Source organism: Limulus polyphemus, unplaced genomic scaffold, assembly GCF_000517525.1.
Source record: "Limulus polyphemus unplaced genomic scaffold, Limulus_polyphemus-2.1.2 Scaffold3543, whole genome shotgun sequence".
NCBI lineage: Eukaryota > Metazoa > Arthropoda > Merostomata > Xiphosura > Limulidae > Limulus > Limulus polyphemus.
This window is the reverse complement of record NW_013669153.1, coordinates 77,361-92,939: the sequence shown is the minus strand read 5'-3', so window position 1 is coordinate 92,939 and position 15,579 is coordinate 77,361. Positions and strand designations below refer to the sequence as shown.

Here is a 15,579-nt window from a genome sequence, read left to right as displayed (position 1 = left end):
CCTTACTTTTTAAAGGGGGGTTAGGTATAGATTTATGCTAACCCCCCCCTTTAAAAAGTAAGGATATGAGACAATTGTTACCTCTGGTAGGAAGTTATGTTACTGCATAGCACAAGGCTATAGTTAATATGAGACAATTGTTACCTCTGGTAGGAAGTTATGTTTCTGCATCCCTTTAAAAAGTAAGGAAGTTAGGTATAGCCTTGTGGTGAGAGTGCTCAAATTATGAATCAAGAATTCATGGTTTGTGTCCCATTACCATAAAGTCAATCTACACTCTTTGTTCCATGGGTCAGATAAGTGTAGCCCAAGAGTTAGTAGTGGGTGTTGTTCCATTCATCTATTAGTTTAAAGTTAGGGATGGCTAACACAAACAAACTTTGTGAAGTTGTAGATTCTGTGATGGTTTCTACTGAATTTAGTTAAGAAGAAAGAAAAAGCTGTTGCCAAGATTAAGTAATCATTTGAGAAAATGAAAGAAATGCTGTAATATTTGAGTGCTTGTCTTGTGTTTCTATTGGTTTTTATGTGAGATGCTCTTAAAATTCTAAATCAGTTGAATAAGACATATGCTTTATCGTATCTCCTCATCAAAACATTAAGTAGTATAGTATTTGTTACTTTGAGAATCTTGGTGGCTGATGCAAACATACATATATATTACTTGATAAATAAACCTTAAAGCTAAAATGTGCATATGTTGCACCTACTTATGAAATAATGAAAAAACATTATTATAGCAAAACTTTAACCCTTTTGCATCGGGTAGGTAAAAGCATGCATGTCACAACCTTTTACAGAGTTACATTCAAAATTGAATTAAACTACTTTTTTTTAACAATGTATATGAATAAACATAGCATCAAAACATAACTAATAAATCAAATTTTAATATTATGTAAGATTTAAGTTCTTAGTTTTATAGAGAAATATTTTTAGAAAATCCTTAATCTCCTCTAGTATGAATATTATGACATTTGTTCTCTAAGCCTTCCCTCTTCTCAAATGTATTTACCACCCCTCCAAGAAATAAGGAATTTAACATAAATTACTCATTATAAAATAGTTATTACTTAGGCAAAGCTTAATTTTTATAGCCTTCAATCTTAATTGATTGGAGAGCAACAAACTGTAAAATCAGACTCCCTCTTGCCTCACTCACCTGTCACATTCTGTCTTTCACAAATTGCCAATAGTTCTCTCTGTCATTTAATATTACATTATTTTATCTATTTTGCTTCCAGTTCAAACTTTATTCCCACAGGAAACACATCAAGGAGTTTAGCGGAATTTTTAGAGGCTCTTATTGCGCATTTAGAGAGCCAGAAAAAGTTTGATTGTCTGATTTTTGCAAGGCATTATTCTATGTTTTTGGTTACAGAATTTAATTATATAAAAAATTATTTAGTGTGGTAGTACCGTTAGTACAAAATAGTAGGCTTAAATTTCATCGACAGCAAAGAATAATAAGACCCAGGTAAGTACTATATTTCTTATTTCTCGTATGTGTTCTTTATCATTATAAAAGTAACTAAAATGTAAAAATTAGAAACTTTTAGTTTAGATTAGGTAAGATAAAGAATAATGATGATAATACAAATTCTTCACAAGATAAGCTCGTGAGTAGCTTGTACATTACATAATTTGTTAGGGTGATGTGAGCTACACGTTCACTGAGTGATTTGTTAGTCACAGTTCAAAAGACAATAAAACAATACAAGTAAATGTATACTGTTAGAAGCTTTAAGCTATTTAGAATAAATAATTGTGGCTTCTTGTTACAATTTGCAATCATTCCAGAAAAAAAAAAAGAGTAATTTAAAATCATTTCCTAATTTTTTATGGTGGTTATGAGGTTGGTCAAATTGACCAACCTGTCTAGAGTTACAATATAAAAAATAACAAGTAAAATATAAAGTTCTTATATTTATTTAGGAAGTTTTAGGGCTTACTCAAATGAAATTTGAAAAGTTTTATATGAAGAAAAGTATTTTTAATCTTAACCTGAAAATTACTTTGCACTCAAATATGTCAACACTCTGACACCATTTAATTACAGAGAAAGATTTTGTAAAAAACACTCAATTTGAAATGAAATACTTTTTAACATTTACTGGAAGCTTGCCAAATTTCATGAAGATGTGCTAAGTACTTTCAGAGTCATAGTATGTATACCACCATGGTTACATGGTGGTCACAAGGTCATGTAAAGTACATGAGCCAGCTGCAGTAGGGCTAACTTGAATTAATTGTATACAAAATATCTGACTGGCACATTAAATATAGATGTTATTTCTTTGCTGTTACTAGGCCTTCACCACTGATTTTCAAGTCCACTGGGGGCAACATCCATTACGGCCTGAATTTGTGGAGAGCACCTATTTCCTCTTTAAGGTTAGCTGTAGATTTAAAGTATTAAAGATTTGGGTTTGAAAATATTCACCTACACAAAAAGAAGTAGAACAGCTGTTTCTGGTGTAGAAGTTGTATTTACTTAAACATACTTACATTACTGTCATGAATGGTTGCCAGCTTAGAAGAGTACATTAACATCGAATATAATGTTATGCTTTTTTATGCTACTACCTTTTGTAGTATATAATTCAAAATTGTATGATAATAATTGAATAAAGGAGTGTATTGTGATAACTAATTACAGAAGTTAAAACTAGAAGCATAAGAATCATCTTTAAGATTTTTTTAAGACACTGTGACTTGAACTCTCTTTCCACAGTGCACTTGGTATAGTGTAGTTTTTGTTTCTTGTGATGTACAGGGTACATATGCATCCTTGAAAGTCCTTGGAATTGAGAATGGAATTTCAAGATCTTAAAAGTACTTGAATAAGGGTCTGTTTTTTTTATCAAAAGTACTTGAGAATATTATAATAGCAGAATATATTGGTATATATAACTTTAATGCATGTTGCAGAGTTGAGCACAATAAATAAAGTCTTTCTTTTTTTTAGTCTACATTCATATGTTGAACAAATATAAATAGGAATTTTATAAAATTTCAGTGGAATCCCATTGATTTGGATGTAAATTTTAGCTTTCAAAAAGTGCGTGAAAAACATGCTGAGAGTGCTTAGAAAGTGCTTGAAATTGATCTGAACAATGCAGTGTGAACCGTGGTTGTAATATAGGAATAAAGTATAGTTTCACAAAAGAAGTTTTTGTTCTTGTTTACAGCTCTCGTAACTTCATTTATTCAACTGTCATTTGAAAATACCAGAACTGTGATATTAACACACAATCCAGTAGCTTGTCAAACTATTAGAAAAGTGTCTCACTTAATTATTAAAGTTAATACCCTAATAACTATTTTTGTAGAAGCCCGCGGTGTGGGAAACTTCAAATTACATTTGAAAGTATTCTTATACATTATTGTTTAAAAAATTACGTAGTGATACTCATTCTAATAGAGTGAAATGAAATGTTAGTTATCACAAAGTAAATGGATAGTTTTAAATTTTTGTGTGCCACTTTTAATATATATCTACAATCTATTTCTATTCTGTTTGATTTATGTGCATTGTTTTCATGTTTCATGATATATACATTCAGGCAACAGAAGATTCTTACTACTTGGAAGCAGGAAAAAAGGTATTAGAAAGTCTTCAGACCCATGCTCGTGTCCCATGTGGGTTTGCTGCTGTTAAAGATGTGCGTACTGGTAGTCACGAGGACAGGTGAGTCACAGAACTGTTTTTTATCTTTTGGGATTCTTGTTTGAATAAAATTATTTACTGATTAGCAGATAAAATCCTGTAAAAAACATATCTGATAAGTTGAACTTTAAAGTATTTATTTTAAAGTCATAAAATTGTCAGGTAAGTAAAAAATCTTATGATATATATGTATATATATATATATATATATCATATATATCATAATATATATCAGATATATATATATATATATATATAGGAATAACTACTATTGATTGATATTTAAAAGCAGAAGTTTATTTAAATACTAGATGAAATATTCATCCCCTGGATGGAAGTTATATAAATTCATGATTAATGAAAGGTTATCTTAGGACATGAAAAGTTGCTTCACTTATATGTAATTGTAAAAAATTCCCATAAAAACTGCAGAACACAAAATGTGAAACTGCAAATTTGCATGTATCTTCCCATCGATCCAACAAACCTTCATGCCAAATTTGGTGAAGATCCATCAACAGGAGGCAAAGTAGTGGTAAAAAATGCTCATAAAAACCACAAATTGCAAAACTGAATATTTGTATGTATCTCCCCATGGATCCAACAAACCTTCATGCCAGATTTGGTGAAGATCCATCAACAGGGGGTGAAGTAGTGGTAAAAAATACCCATAGAAACTGCAAAATGCATGAACCTAATGAACCTTCATACCAATTTTAGTGAAGATCCATCCACACCCTGCGAAGTAGTTACATGGACAGCCAACAGTTGGTACTGTTATTTTCTTATAGATTTGTAAAAGCAATAGCTCTTTTATTTCAATTTTAAACATATTATATAATACATCTTTGTTGTATCATATATTGAACTCAAATTTTTCACGTGATAGGATTTATGTGATACTTTCTATTGGATACTTGTTATCCTTCTTTGAATTAGAGGGTCTAATGCTATTTTTTTACAATATCCCTGATGGGGTCTAATGCTATTTTTTTACAGTGTCCCTGATGGGGTCTAATGCTATTTTTTTACAGTGTCCCTGATGGGGTCTAATGCTATTTTTTACAGTGTCCCTGATGGGGTCTAATGCTATTTTTTACAGTGTCCCTGATGGGGTCTAATGCTATTTTTTGGCATTGTCCCTGATAGAATCGAATGCCATTTTTTACAATGCTCCTGATGTATTTTGTTTGAACAGCCTGATAATATAGAGACTGCTTCATTTATAGAATTAATAAGGATACTGTGTATTATAACTTGAGAAGTGTGTGAAATTTGTGTGATAACAGTAAAATAATATTACTGGTTTTGTACTTCAAGATTTCAGACTAGAAGGAACAACACCAGTGAATTCATTTTAATCTAATGTCATTTTACACAAACTTACCCTGTATTACTGATGTTTATAAGAATTTTAAAGATGTTTAGTAAGTCGACCAATATAAATTTGCTACATTTTAAGATTTAACTTGTATGATGGCAACTTGTATGTGTCAACGGATTAAGTTCATAATATAGGGTTATGTCAGTAGGTCAATAAGCACTAATCTGAATGATTATGGTTTAGGTGTGTATGACATCTAAGTTCTTAGAAATATAGTATTGGTATATACTTCTCTTTATAATTTGACTTTTATAGAATGGACTCCTTTGTTTTGGCTGAAACTTTTAAGTACTTGTACTTGTTATTCTCCTTGAAAGAAGAACTCATCATCAATCTTGATGACTTCGTGTTTACCACAGAGGCCCATCTGTTTCCTTTAAGTCTAGCTCGTCTCAGTAATGCAACAGTCGTTCCAGTGAGTAGCTATGTTGTAATATGTTAGTATAGTATGTTCAGAAAATGTTATATTTCTTGACCTGATCAAAAGTATTTTGTTATTACAGCTGTTTTGTTAATTTGTTCTGAATTTAGTAAGGATTACAAAAATATGCTTTATTTCATTTTCCTAACTTCGTACAGCAGTACTAATTATAAATAGAACACTTTTAGTACTGAATAGTTAATTAAGTAAGTATTAGCTAAAGCTTAATTTTATCCAAGATTTTAGTAAGGTAATATTAGAGATGGAACTGGCCATATTACTTAGAATGGTGTACTAATGACATAAGAGTTAATTTTGATGAATTGATAGGACAGCATGTTTCATTTGTATGTCATTCCTGTGAACAGCAAAATTTTAATGTATTTTTGAAATAATGGAGGTGTTTGTTCACTTCTATAACAAAAAAGTATTTGTCAAAAGTGACTTCTCCTTAACTTATTGTGGGAGGTACATAGATAACAGGGAGAAGTTATAAAAAAAAATCTACAAATATAAGTTTTCCCAGATTTTTGGTTTGTAAATGGATAAATCCTATTGGGACATACATAGGTAAAGTAACAATATCTTATATTTTCAGTCTCCCAAGTCACACATATTAGATCTAGTAGAAGAGGATTTTTCTAGCAGCTGTCCTAACACACATTACCTCTTCCCTGAAGACAGAAACTTTGCTCATTCCATACGGCAACCTTTGAAAAACCTTGTTGAAGGCACATGTCCAACTTATAAGTCAGGGTGTGTTGATTGTTGCTTGATTTTAACTTTTTCTCTAGTACTTTCTATAGCTTTGATTTTTCAATTCAAAGAAAATCTGATTTTTTTTTTATAATTTTAAATTAGTTTTTTGAGATTAAAATATTTACTAACATATTATGTTCAACACTATAATTGTCCATGAAAGTATTTAGTGATAAAAAAAATAGTCCAAATATTTTTGAATAATTTCATTAAATGAAATAAAGATGTTTCTTTGTAAGAAATTAGTTTACGATAGTCTGAGCCTGGGTGATCATGGCCCAGTGATTAGCATGGTTCATGCCTTGTTACCTGTTACATTAATTGTGCTCCACAATTCAGGGCATTTGGTGAGTTAAAGGGTAATGGTCATATCCCATCATTTGGTTTGAAAAGAGTAGATGGTGGGTGGTGTTAACTAGCTTTCTTCTCTATCACTTCTAAATTATGGAAGGCTAGCACAAATAGCCCTCGAACAGTTTTGCACAAAGTTCAACAAATAAACATTTTAACTGGGCCACAACATAAAATACAAATCAAAGAAAACAAAATTTTTTTTTCATATATTTTTTTTAATTTTAAATTAGGTTTGTGACAGAGAAATGTTATAAAAGTTATGTAGTTCCTATAGGTAGGATGAAAGAATTAAGTTATGTAGTTCCTATAGATAGGATGCAAGAATTAAGTTATGTAGTTCCTATAGATAGGATGCAAGAATTAAGTTATGTAGTTCCTATAGATAGGATGCAAGAATTAAGTTATGTAATTCCTATAGGTAGGATGAAAAAAGTAAGTTATGTACTTCCTATAGGTAGGATGAAAGAATTAAGTTATGTAGTTCCTATAAGTAGGATGCAAGAATTAAGTTATCTAGTTCCTATAGATAGGATGAAAAAAGTAAGTTATGTAGTTCCTATAGACAGGATGCAAGAATTAAGTTATGTAGTTCATACAAGTAGGATGCAAGAATTAAGTTGTGTAGTTTCTATAGATTGGATGCAAGAATTAAGTTGTGTAGTTTCTATAGATAGGATGCAAGAATTAAGTTGTGTAGTTTCTATAGGTAGGACCTTTTTGTACTCGTATAGTCTTTATAGATTTGATACTATTAACTTTTGATATAGTGTGTATATCTTCACTAAATTCAGCAATCTTTCAGTAAACATTACAAGTCTTTCACATACAAAAAATCATATTTTTTAGTGAAGTATTTTTAATAAACTGAAAAAAGATTTGTCCTTGAATATATCAAGTATTTGTTTTGAATAGTCTGTGTGCAAAGTGATTTTCATGTTAAGATTAAAAATACTATTCTTCATCTGAAAAATCTAAATTTCATTTGCATAATCTCAAAAACCTCAGAAATACATTTCAAATGTTTGTTTTCAGTAAAACTTTATATTTTGTTATTTTCTCTACCCTAACTCTATACAAGGTTAGTCAATTTGACTGACCTCTTAACCACAAAAACAAAAGATCGATATAAATCTAAATTACAATTCTTTTCTTTCTAGAATGACTTCAAATGTAGCGTGAAACTACATTTGTTTATTCTAAGTAGCTTTAAACTCATAACAGTATGCATCTATTTATTATTAAATTTTATTATTTTATTGCCCTTTGAACCATATCTAACTACTATTTGTGCCATTGTAAATTGTAAATCTGTTGGGGACCTTGCAGCTCACGTTACGCTATTGAATTACATTACCCGTGAGCTGCTCGCATGCGTGCCTCTTGAAATATTTTTAGTATATTGTTTTTTGTTTTTTTTTTCTCATCTAACCTAACGAGATCCACATTTTTACATTTTAGTTACTTTTATAATAATAAAAGAATAAACATAAAAAAACAAGAAATAAAGTACTTACTCGAGTATTCTTTTTGCTGTCGACTATCGATGATACTTAACCATACTTTTGTATACTAATGGTAATAGTTCATTTAATAATTTTTATTTAATTAAATAATACACCAAAGAACGTAGACTAATAACATGCAAAAAGCACACAATTTCCTCTAACAATCACAATTTTTCTGGCTTTCTAACTATGCAACAAGAGCTGTTACAAATGCATCCAAGCTAGCTGTTGTGATTCCCATGGGAACCAAAGTTGTATTAGTAGAGAAAGTGACTATTCTATGTTCATAACACAATGTCATACAATACATCATTTGATAGATGAAAACCTTTACTTTCTATTGGTTATAGGTAATATATAATTAAACGTAAAAGAGAACTATTAACAAATCCTGAAAGAGAGGATTTGACAGGTGGGTTTGGCAGGAGGGGTCTGATTTTCTATTTCATAGCTCTGTAATCAAATAAAATTAAAGACTATGAAAATTAAGGTTTGTTTGAGCAATGATGATTTATAGTGAGTAATTTACATTTAATTTTGTAGTTTCTGGTAGGGGTGGATACAATAGAGATGAGAAGATACCTAAAAAATATGGGTCACATTTGTCACACTAGGGGAAATTCACGATTTTTGTAAATATTGCCTTATAGAATTAAGAATTTAAAACATATATACTATTAAAATATGGATTATTAGTTAATATGCTATTCTAATTGGTATAATATAAACAAAAAGTAGTTTAATAAAATTTCGAATGCAAGACACTAAAACCTTGTGTCGTGCAGTAAACGATACCCGTGGTGATAGGGTTAAATAGTATGTTTAAATTTACTTCTCTTGGGTTATTTCTATTTTAAATTATTCATAATTTTAATAAAAGATCTTTACAAAAAAACACTGTTTTGTTTGTAATAAAGAATAGGTAAAAATTATAAAAAAGTAGATGATAAAAAATTTAAAGATGGACATTAATAAGAAAAGATTTTATTCTGGCATTTTGGTGACTAACGAGGACCTGGAACTGTAAGCACTCTTGGGAACATTAGATTCAAATTTTGTTTTTTATTCGCTAATCATTAGCATTTAACATGAATACTTTTAATAATTTTATTTCCCTGCAGTTGCTCAGTAGTGATTCTGAGAGCTTATGATGCTAAATATCAGGTTTTGGTGGACACAGCACAGAGAGCCCATAGTATAGACTAATATTATTATTTACAAATTCCATTGTTAGTTTGGCTGATAATTCCTTGCACATTTATTATTTAAGCCTATGATTCAAATTCAAATTTCTTACCACATACTTTTCTTATATTTATTTATTTTCAGTACTGATATAAATGTTTCTGCTACTAAAAGTTTAACCCAACGTAATATCAAGATTGTTAAGAGAATAAAGTTTTGTAGCATAGTTCACAGAGGAAATATTAAACAGTGTTGTGAAAGATTTGGCAGTATTTAGAATTACAACTGATGTTGAACTTTTAATTTTTTTGTAGAGAATTTTTATGGTTTGAAACATGATTTGTTCTTTCCTTGTGGCAGGTTAAAACGACGTAGGCTGTCTGCCTCAGAGTTCCAGGCCTCCAACAAAAATCATTTGGCTCTGGTGAGAAAGATGGGAATTACAGTAGTTATGTTAGCTGATGGAAGAATTCAACTAGTACACAACAGTGCTCAGGTAATTTATTGATTTCCAAAGTTACCCTAGTGGCTCAGTGGTAAACCTGAGGGCTTACGTGCTAAAAACTTGGTATTAATACCTGTGGTGGGCACAGCACAGCTAGCATATTCTATAACTTTGTGCTTAAACAGAAGCAAACAAGATTTTTGAAAGTATCTAGGACTAAAATGCTAAGAAAATTTCAACCACATTAAATATATTTCTCCATATAGGACACTACGCATTCAATATACATGTAACCTTCTACAAAGGTTAGTTTAAGCTGTTGCAATGTACCACCAGGCTTAAAAGGGGCAGAAACTATGATTCAAGTGTAAACTTATTACATGAATTTAAATGTTAGTCTCTGCCATAAAGTGTTGTAATGGAGTTTGATCTGTTGGGTAGTGTTAACATTTTAGTAATTAATATGACTTGTTACATTTCCAAGTGTGCCTTAGTTTTTACAGTATTAACTTTTTTTGTTTAATTGAAATTTATAATTTACAAACTTTTATTGAGTTTACTGATTATTTTATTTTTCAAACAAGAATGTAGAGGCATTGTTTTCAAAGAATCATACAACTGTGAAGACAGCTACATACTAGTAATCAAAATGTTAAGACAAGATCCCCATTTTCTGAATTTTGTAAATGGGTTTCTAATTTTGTGACTCCCACCTTTGATATTTTGGAAAAAACTAAAAGGAAGATGGTTTTGTGAGAACTTTCTGGTTTTTGTGAGAAGGTATCTGTTGTTCTAGATGCTGGGTATTGATCCATTTTATACTATGTAACAAGTTTCAACCTGTGATAGTTTGGTGACTATGTTGATCTGGTCCAGATCTTCATCTGATCTAAATATTTAATTAAAGGTTATTAGTATTGTATGTAAATTACAATGTTGAACTGTAAACTTTGCTTTCATTTTGTTTCCTTCAAATGTTGTTAAACAACAGGTATAACTAATTGCATGTAAATATACACACAAACCGAAAGAAAAATATATATATTCAGAAAAAAATTGTTTATGAAAACAATGCTTTTGTGAAGTAATAGTAAGCAGGTTTATTTTTCTCTTAACATATTCACTGTTAATGTGGGATTTTACTATAAATATACTACTACAAGGATTACAAGATATAGAACATATTCAGTGTATTATTGTACAAGAGCCTGTTTAAATATGTATCTATTCAACTGGAATATACACTAACTTATTGTACAAGAGCCTGTTTAAATATGTATCCATTCAGCTGGAATATACATGAACTTATTGTACAAGAGCCTGTTTAAATATGTATCTATTCAACTGGAATATACACCAACTTATTGTACAAGAGCCTGTATAAATATGTATCTATTCAACTGAAATAGACACTAACTTATTGTACAAGAACCTGTTTAAATATGTATCCATTCAGCTGGAATATACACTAACTTATTGTACAAGAGCCTGTTTAAATATGTATCCATTCAGCTGGAATATACACCAACTTATTGTACAAGAGCCTGTATAAATATGTATCTATTCAACTGGAATATACACCAACTTATTGTACAAGAGCCTGTTTAAATATGTATCTGTTCAACTGAAATATACACTAACTTATTGTACAAGAACCTGTTTAAAGATGTATCCATTCAGCTGGAATATACACTAACTTATTGTACAAGAGCCTGTTTGATTATGTATCTATTCAACTGGAATATACACTAACTTTTGTTTGTCAACATGTTAATTATTCATTAAAATAAATTAAAAGTGACAATGAATCTTTTGTTTGTTTAATGTTATCAAGAATGCTGAACTTCTATAGAAACTATACTGTTTAAATTCAAGAGTCACAAACTTCTTCAGTGGAAATTATAGCTGAAGCTCACAGGGTGTTATGTTTTTATAGAACATAAGAGAAAAATTAATAAAATTTCAGACATTAGAAGCAATGCAAAAACAGTATGAAAATTTTTACCAGATGTTACAATAATTTTTGTGATTGTGAAATCATATTTGAAAGGCATCATGTGATTTCTTCTTTTAGTGAAATATTAAAAGACAGAAGCCTGCAGATAGTTGAGATTATTTTTTTATTCAGGCAGAGTCTCAAGATGATGCTGAAGAAGGAGTTTTGTTCATGCAAGAAATGATTGAACTCTCTAAAGCCCAGAATCAGCAGGGTAGGAAAGTCCATATTTCGGTTGTATCTCTCTTTTTTACTCGAATGTTCTACGTTGCTTTTTAACCTAAAAACGTTTTGATATTACAGCATTTTTTGAGAATCCTGTAGAAAAAAATATTTTGTGATTATATCTTAAAAAGTATGTTCCACAATTAAATAAAAAGTAAAATTTTTGTTGTTATAAAATATAAATAATTTTCGTTTTGTGTTGCTTATAATAATGTATATGAAATTTCCAACTGTACTCCTTCATGTATCTTTGAATTCTCTGTGGTCTATCTAGTAGTGTATGTTATATTTCAAGATCCTTATCCCTTATATTGTAGAGCGTCAGCTACGAGTTGTATACTTTACATTACCTGGAACCAAGGTACGAATGGTACTAAATGCTGGACCAGCTCAGTTTGGTACCGACTTAAAAGGAAGGAATCCAGTAAGTAACTGTAATATTTATTGACTCGTAAAAAGTACTTGGAGGGTCAATAAGAGCATAATTTAGGTCACTAGAAAAACTATTTTATAGTGAGATATTAAGACTTCTAGTAAAGTAAACTTCTATGAGTAACATTTATAGTTATTCGAATCGTAAAGTTTCCAAGGAAATACTCTATTATGTTTGTGATTCTAGTATGTTGCACATGAATTTTAGTAAACTGTAATATCATTGAAAACAATCATCATAGTATATAAATCCTCACAAGCTAGAAATGATAAGGCATTTCTTTCTTTCTGTTTTGTTGGTTTAGTAAAATTGTATGTTTATCTAACTAAGTAGCTGGTGGTAATTATTATTTATATGAATTTTTTTTTACCATCAAATTCGTGGTTTTGCCCAAATAATATGTAAATCTTAACAGGTAGAAGCAGAAGTTGTGGTAGCTCAACCACTGCGAGCCTGCGGGATCATAAACAACAAGGATGAAGTAAAAAATAAGCTTGTCATTGTTGAACGGGGCGATTGTATGTTTGTTGAAAAGGTGAATATTTTTCAATTATTTACTTATTTGATGTACGTGAGATGAATGACCTTATATATATACATATATACGAGAAAATGTTTTTGTATGTACATAGTGGTATTATTTAATCACTTTTTACCTGGCAGGCCAAGCATGGTCTAGGTGGTTATTGTGTTGGACCGTTAACCTGAGCCCTGGTTCATGCTTTATTGCCACAGAATCACAATCATTACTTTGAAACTGTGTGTGCATTATAAGACTGGTGATCAAATCTGACTATTGAATTAGAGTAGTCCAACAGTTGGTGGTGGGTTTTATTGAAAGTGGCTTTTTCTGTACCCTACCAGCTCAAATTAGCGAGTGCTAGCACATATAACCCTTATGTAGCTTTCCACAACTATCAGAAAAAATCTAACAAACTTATTACCTGGCAAAGACCACTGTACACATTGCCAGATACTAATTCTCTCAGGAGTTTTGACTGAACACTATTATGTTTAGATAGTAAATTTTAGTACTTAAAATAATGTGGAAATTGTACGTAATACCATGAAAATTATGTATAGTTGTTATTCTTTGAAGATGTTAAATGTTGAAGAAGGAATATCACAAATAAGCCAAACAAATTTTATATTAATAACTTTTTATAATTATTGAATGTTAAATGTATCCAAAGACTTAAAAATAAGTTAAACATACTTTACTTGTCATAATATGTCTAATTCTGATTGTGATATACAATACTCGTATATGTAGCTGGCAAGATTACACCATTGGGGTCAATATCATGTCATAATACGTAGTTCATTGTGATTGTGATAAACAATATATGTAGCTGGCAAGATTACACCATTAGGGTCAATATTATGTCATAATGTGTAGTTCATTCTGATTGTGATATACAATATATTTAGCTGGCAAGATTTCACCATTGGGGTCAATATTATGTCATAATATGTAGTTCATTCTGATTGTGATATACAATATATGTAGCTGGCAAGATTTCACCATTGGGGTCAATATTATGTCATAATATGGAATCTTGCCAGCTACATATATTGTATATCACAATCAGAATGAACTAACACCATTGGGGTCAATATTATGTCATAATATGTAGTTCATTCTGATTGTGATGTACAATATATGTAGCTGGCAAGATTACACCATTGGGGTCAATATTATGTCATAATATGTAGTTCATTCTGATTGTGATGTACAATATATGTAGCTGGCAAGATTACACCATTGGGGTCAATATTATGTCATAATATGTAGTTCATTATGATTGTGATGTACAATATATGTAGCTGACAAGATTACACCATTGGGTTCAATATTATTAGCAGCATTCAATATCTTGACCAACCAGCTACCAATCATGTAATTATCTAGTTTTCTCTTGTTCCTTTGATATACAAATGGACACAGAACAGTGTTGACCTTTTCCAAATATCAGTCCACTATCTCACCACTGATATTTATATCACTACTTCAAAACATTGTTTGCCTATTTAACTTATAACTGTAATAAATGTATGGTTACTGATTGTGGTAACTTTTAAATCAGTGGCCTTCATGTTTAGAAGTATGGGTGTCACAGTTTGAATTTTTTCTAATTGATAACACTCACCCTTAAACCAGTTCATAACAGGTTTAAGATGAGAGTTTTTGAATTTGGTTTTGTAGTTGAGGCAGTGTTTGTAATTAAATGATTTTGTATGCTTATTTGAAATTATTAAAACAAAATAATTCTGTATGGTAAATTATTGTCATGTAGCAAATACTTACAGTAAGGTTATGATGATCAATTATTGCCATTGTTAGTAACCTGTTCAATCATCTAACAAGATACAGGCCACTATTAATAGAGAAATAGTCATCAGGGTTATGATGATCAATTATTGTCATTGTTAGTAACCTGTTCAATCATCTAACAAGATACAGGCCACTATTAATAAAGAAATAGTCATCAGAGTTACAATGATCAATTATTGTCATTGTTAGTAACCTGTTCAATCATCTAACAAGATACAGCCACTATTAATTAATAATTAAATGTAAGTGATCTAAGAGTTATGTGTTAACAACACATACATATAGAATTATTTATGATGCCTTGCATTCATACAAGTTTCATTTGTTTATATTGTAGGCACGAAATATTGAAGCAGCTGGAGGCATCGGAGGACTAGTACTGGGTAAGTTATTCATTACATTCAAAATCTATTACACACACACGTACACAGATATATATAATAGTACTGTCTGTTGCATGTTATCTATATAAATGTAATAGTACTGTCTGTTGTATGCTATCTATATAAATGTAGTAGTACTGTCTGTTGTATGTTATCTATATAAATGTAATAGTACTGTCTGTTGTATGTTATCTATATAAATGTAATAGTACTGTCTGTTGTATGTTATCTGTATAAATGTAATAGTACTGTCTGTTGTATTTTATCTGTATAAATGTAGTAGTACTGTCTGTTGTATGTTATCTATATAAATGTAATAGTACTGTCTGCTATATGTTATCTGTATAAATGTAATAGTACTGTCTGTTGTATGTTATCTATATAAATGTAATAGTACTGTCTGCTATATGTTATCTATATAAATATAATAGTACTGTCTGTTGTATGTTATCTATATAAATGTAATAGTACTGTCTGCTATATG

At 30.2% G+C, this 15,579-nt stretch overlaps 1 protein-coding gene across 2 annotated transcripts in view; it reads left to right on the top strand.

Annotated features, from left to right (window-relative positions):
* Nucleotides 1-15,579, top strand: part of LOC106469555 (ER degradation-enhancing alpha-mannosidase-like protein 3) — a 58,288-nt gene that overhangs the window by 28,352 nt on the left and 14,357 nt on the right. For both annotated transcript variants that reach the window (XM_022398096.1, XM_013930051.2), the window contains exons 12-20: nt 2,311-2,394; nt 3,567-3,691; nt 5,310-5,469; nt 6,074-6,231; nt 9,639-9,774; nt 11,852-11,933; nt 12,262-12,368; nt 12,793-12,912; nt 15,050-15,095. In XM_022398096.1, the coding sequence (XP_022253804.1) occupies nt 2,311-2,394; nt 3,567-3,691; nt 5,310-5,469; nt 6,074-6,231; nt 9,639-9,774; nt 11,852-11,933; nt 12,262-12,368; nt 12,793-12,912; nt 15,050-15,095 (1,018 nt within the window). The remainder of the gene's footprint in view (nt 1-2,310; nt 2,395-3,566; nt 3,692-5,309; nt 5,470-6,073; nt 6,232-9,638; nt 9,775-11,851; nt 11,934-12,261; nt 12,369-12,792; nt 12,913-15,049; nt 15,096-15,579) is intronic.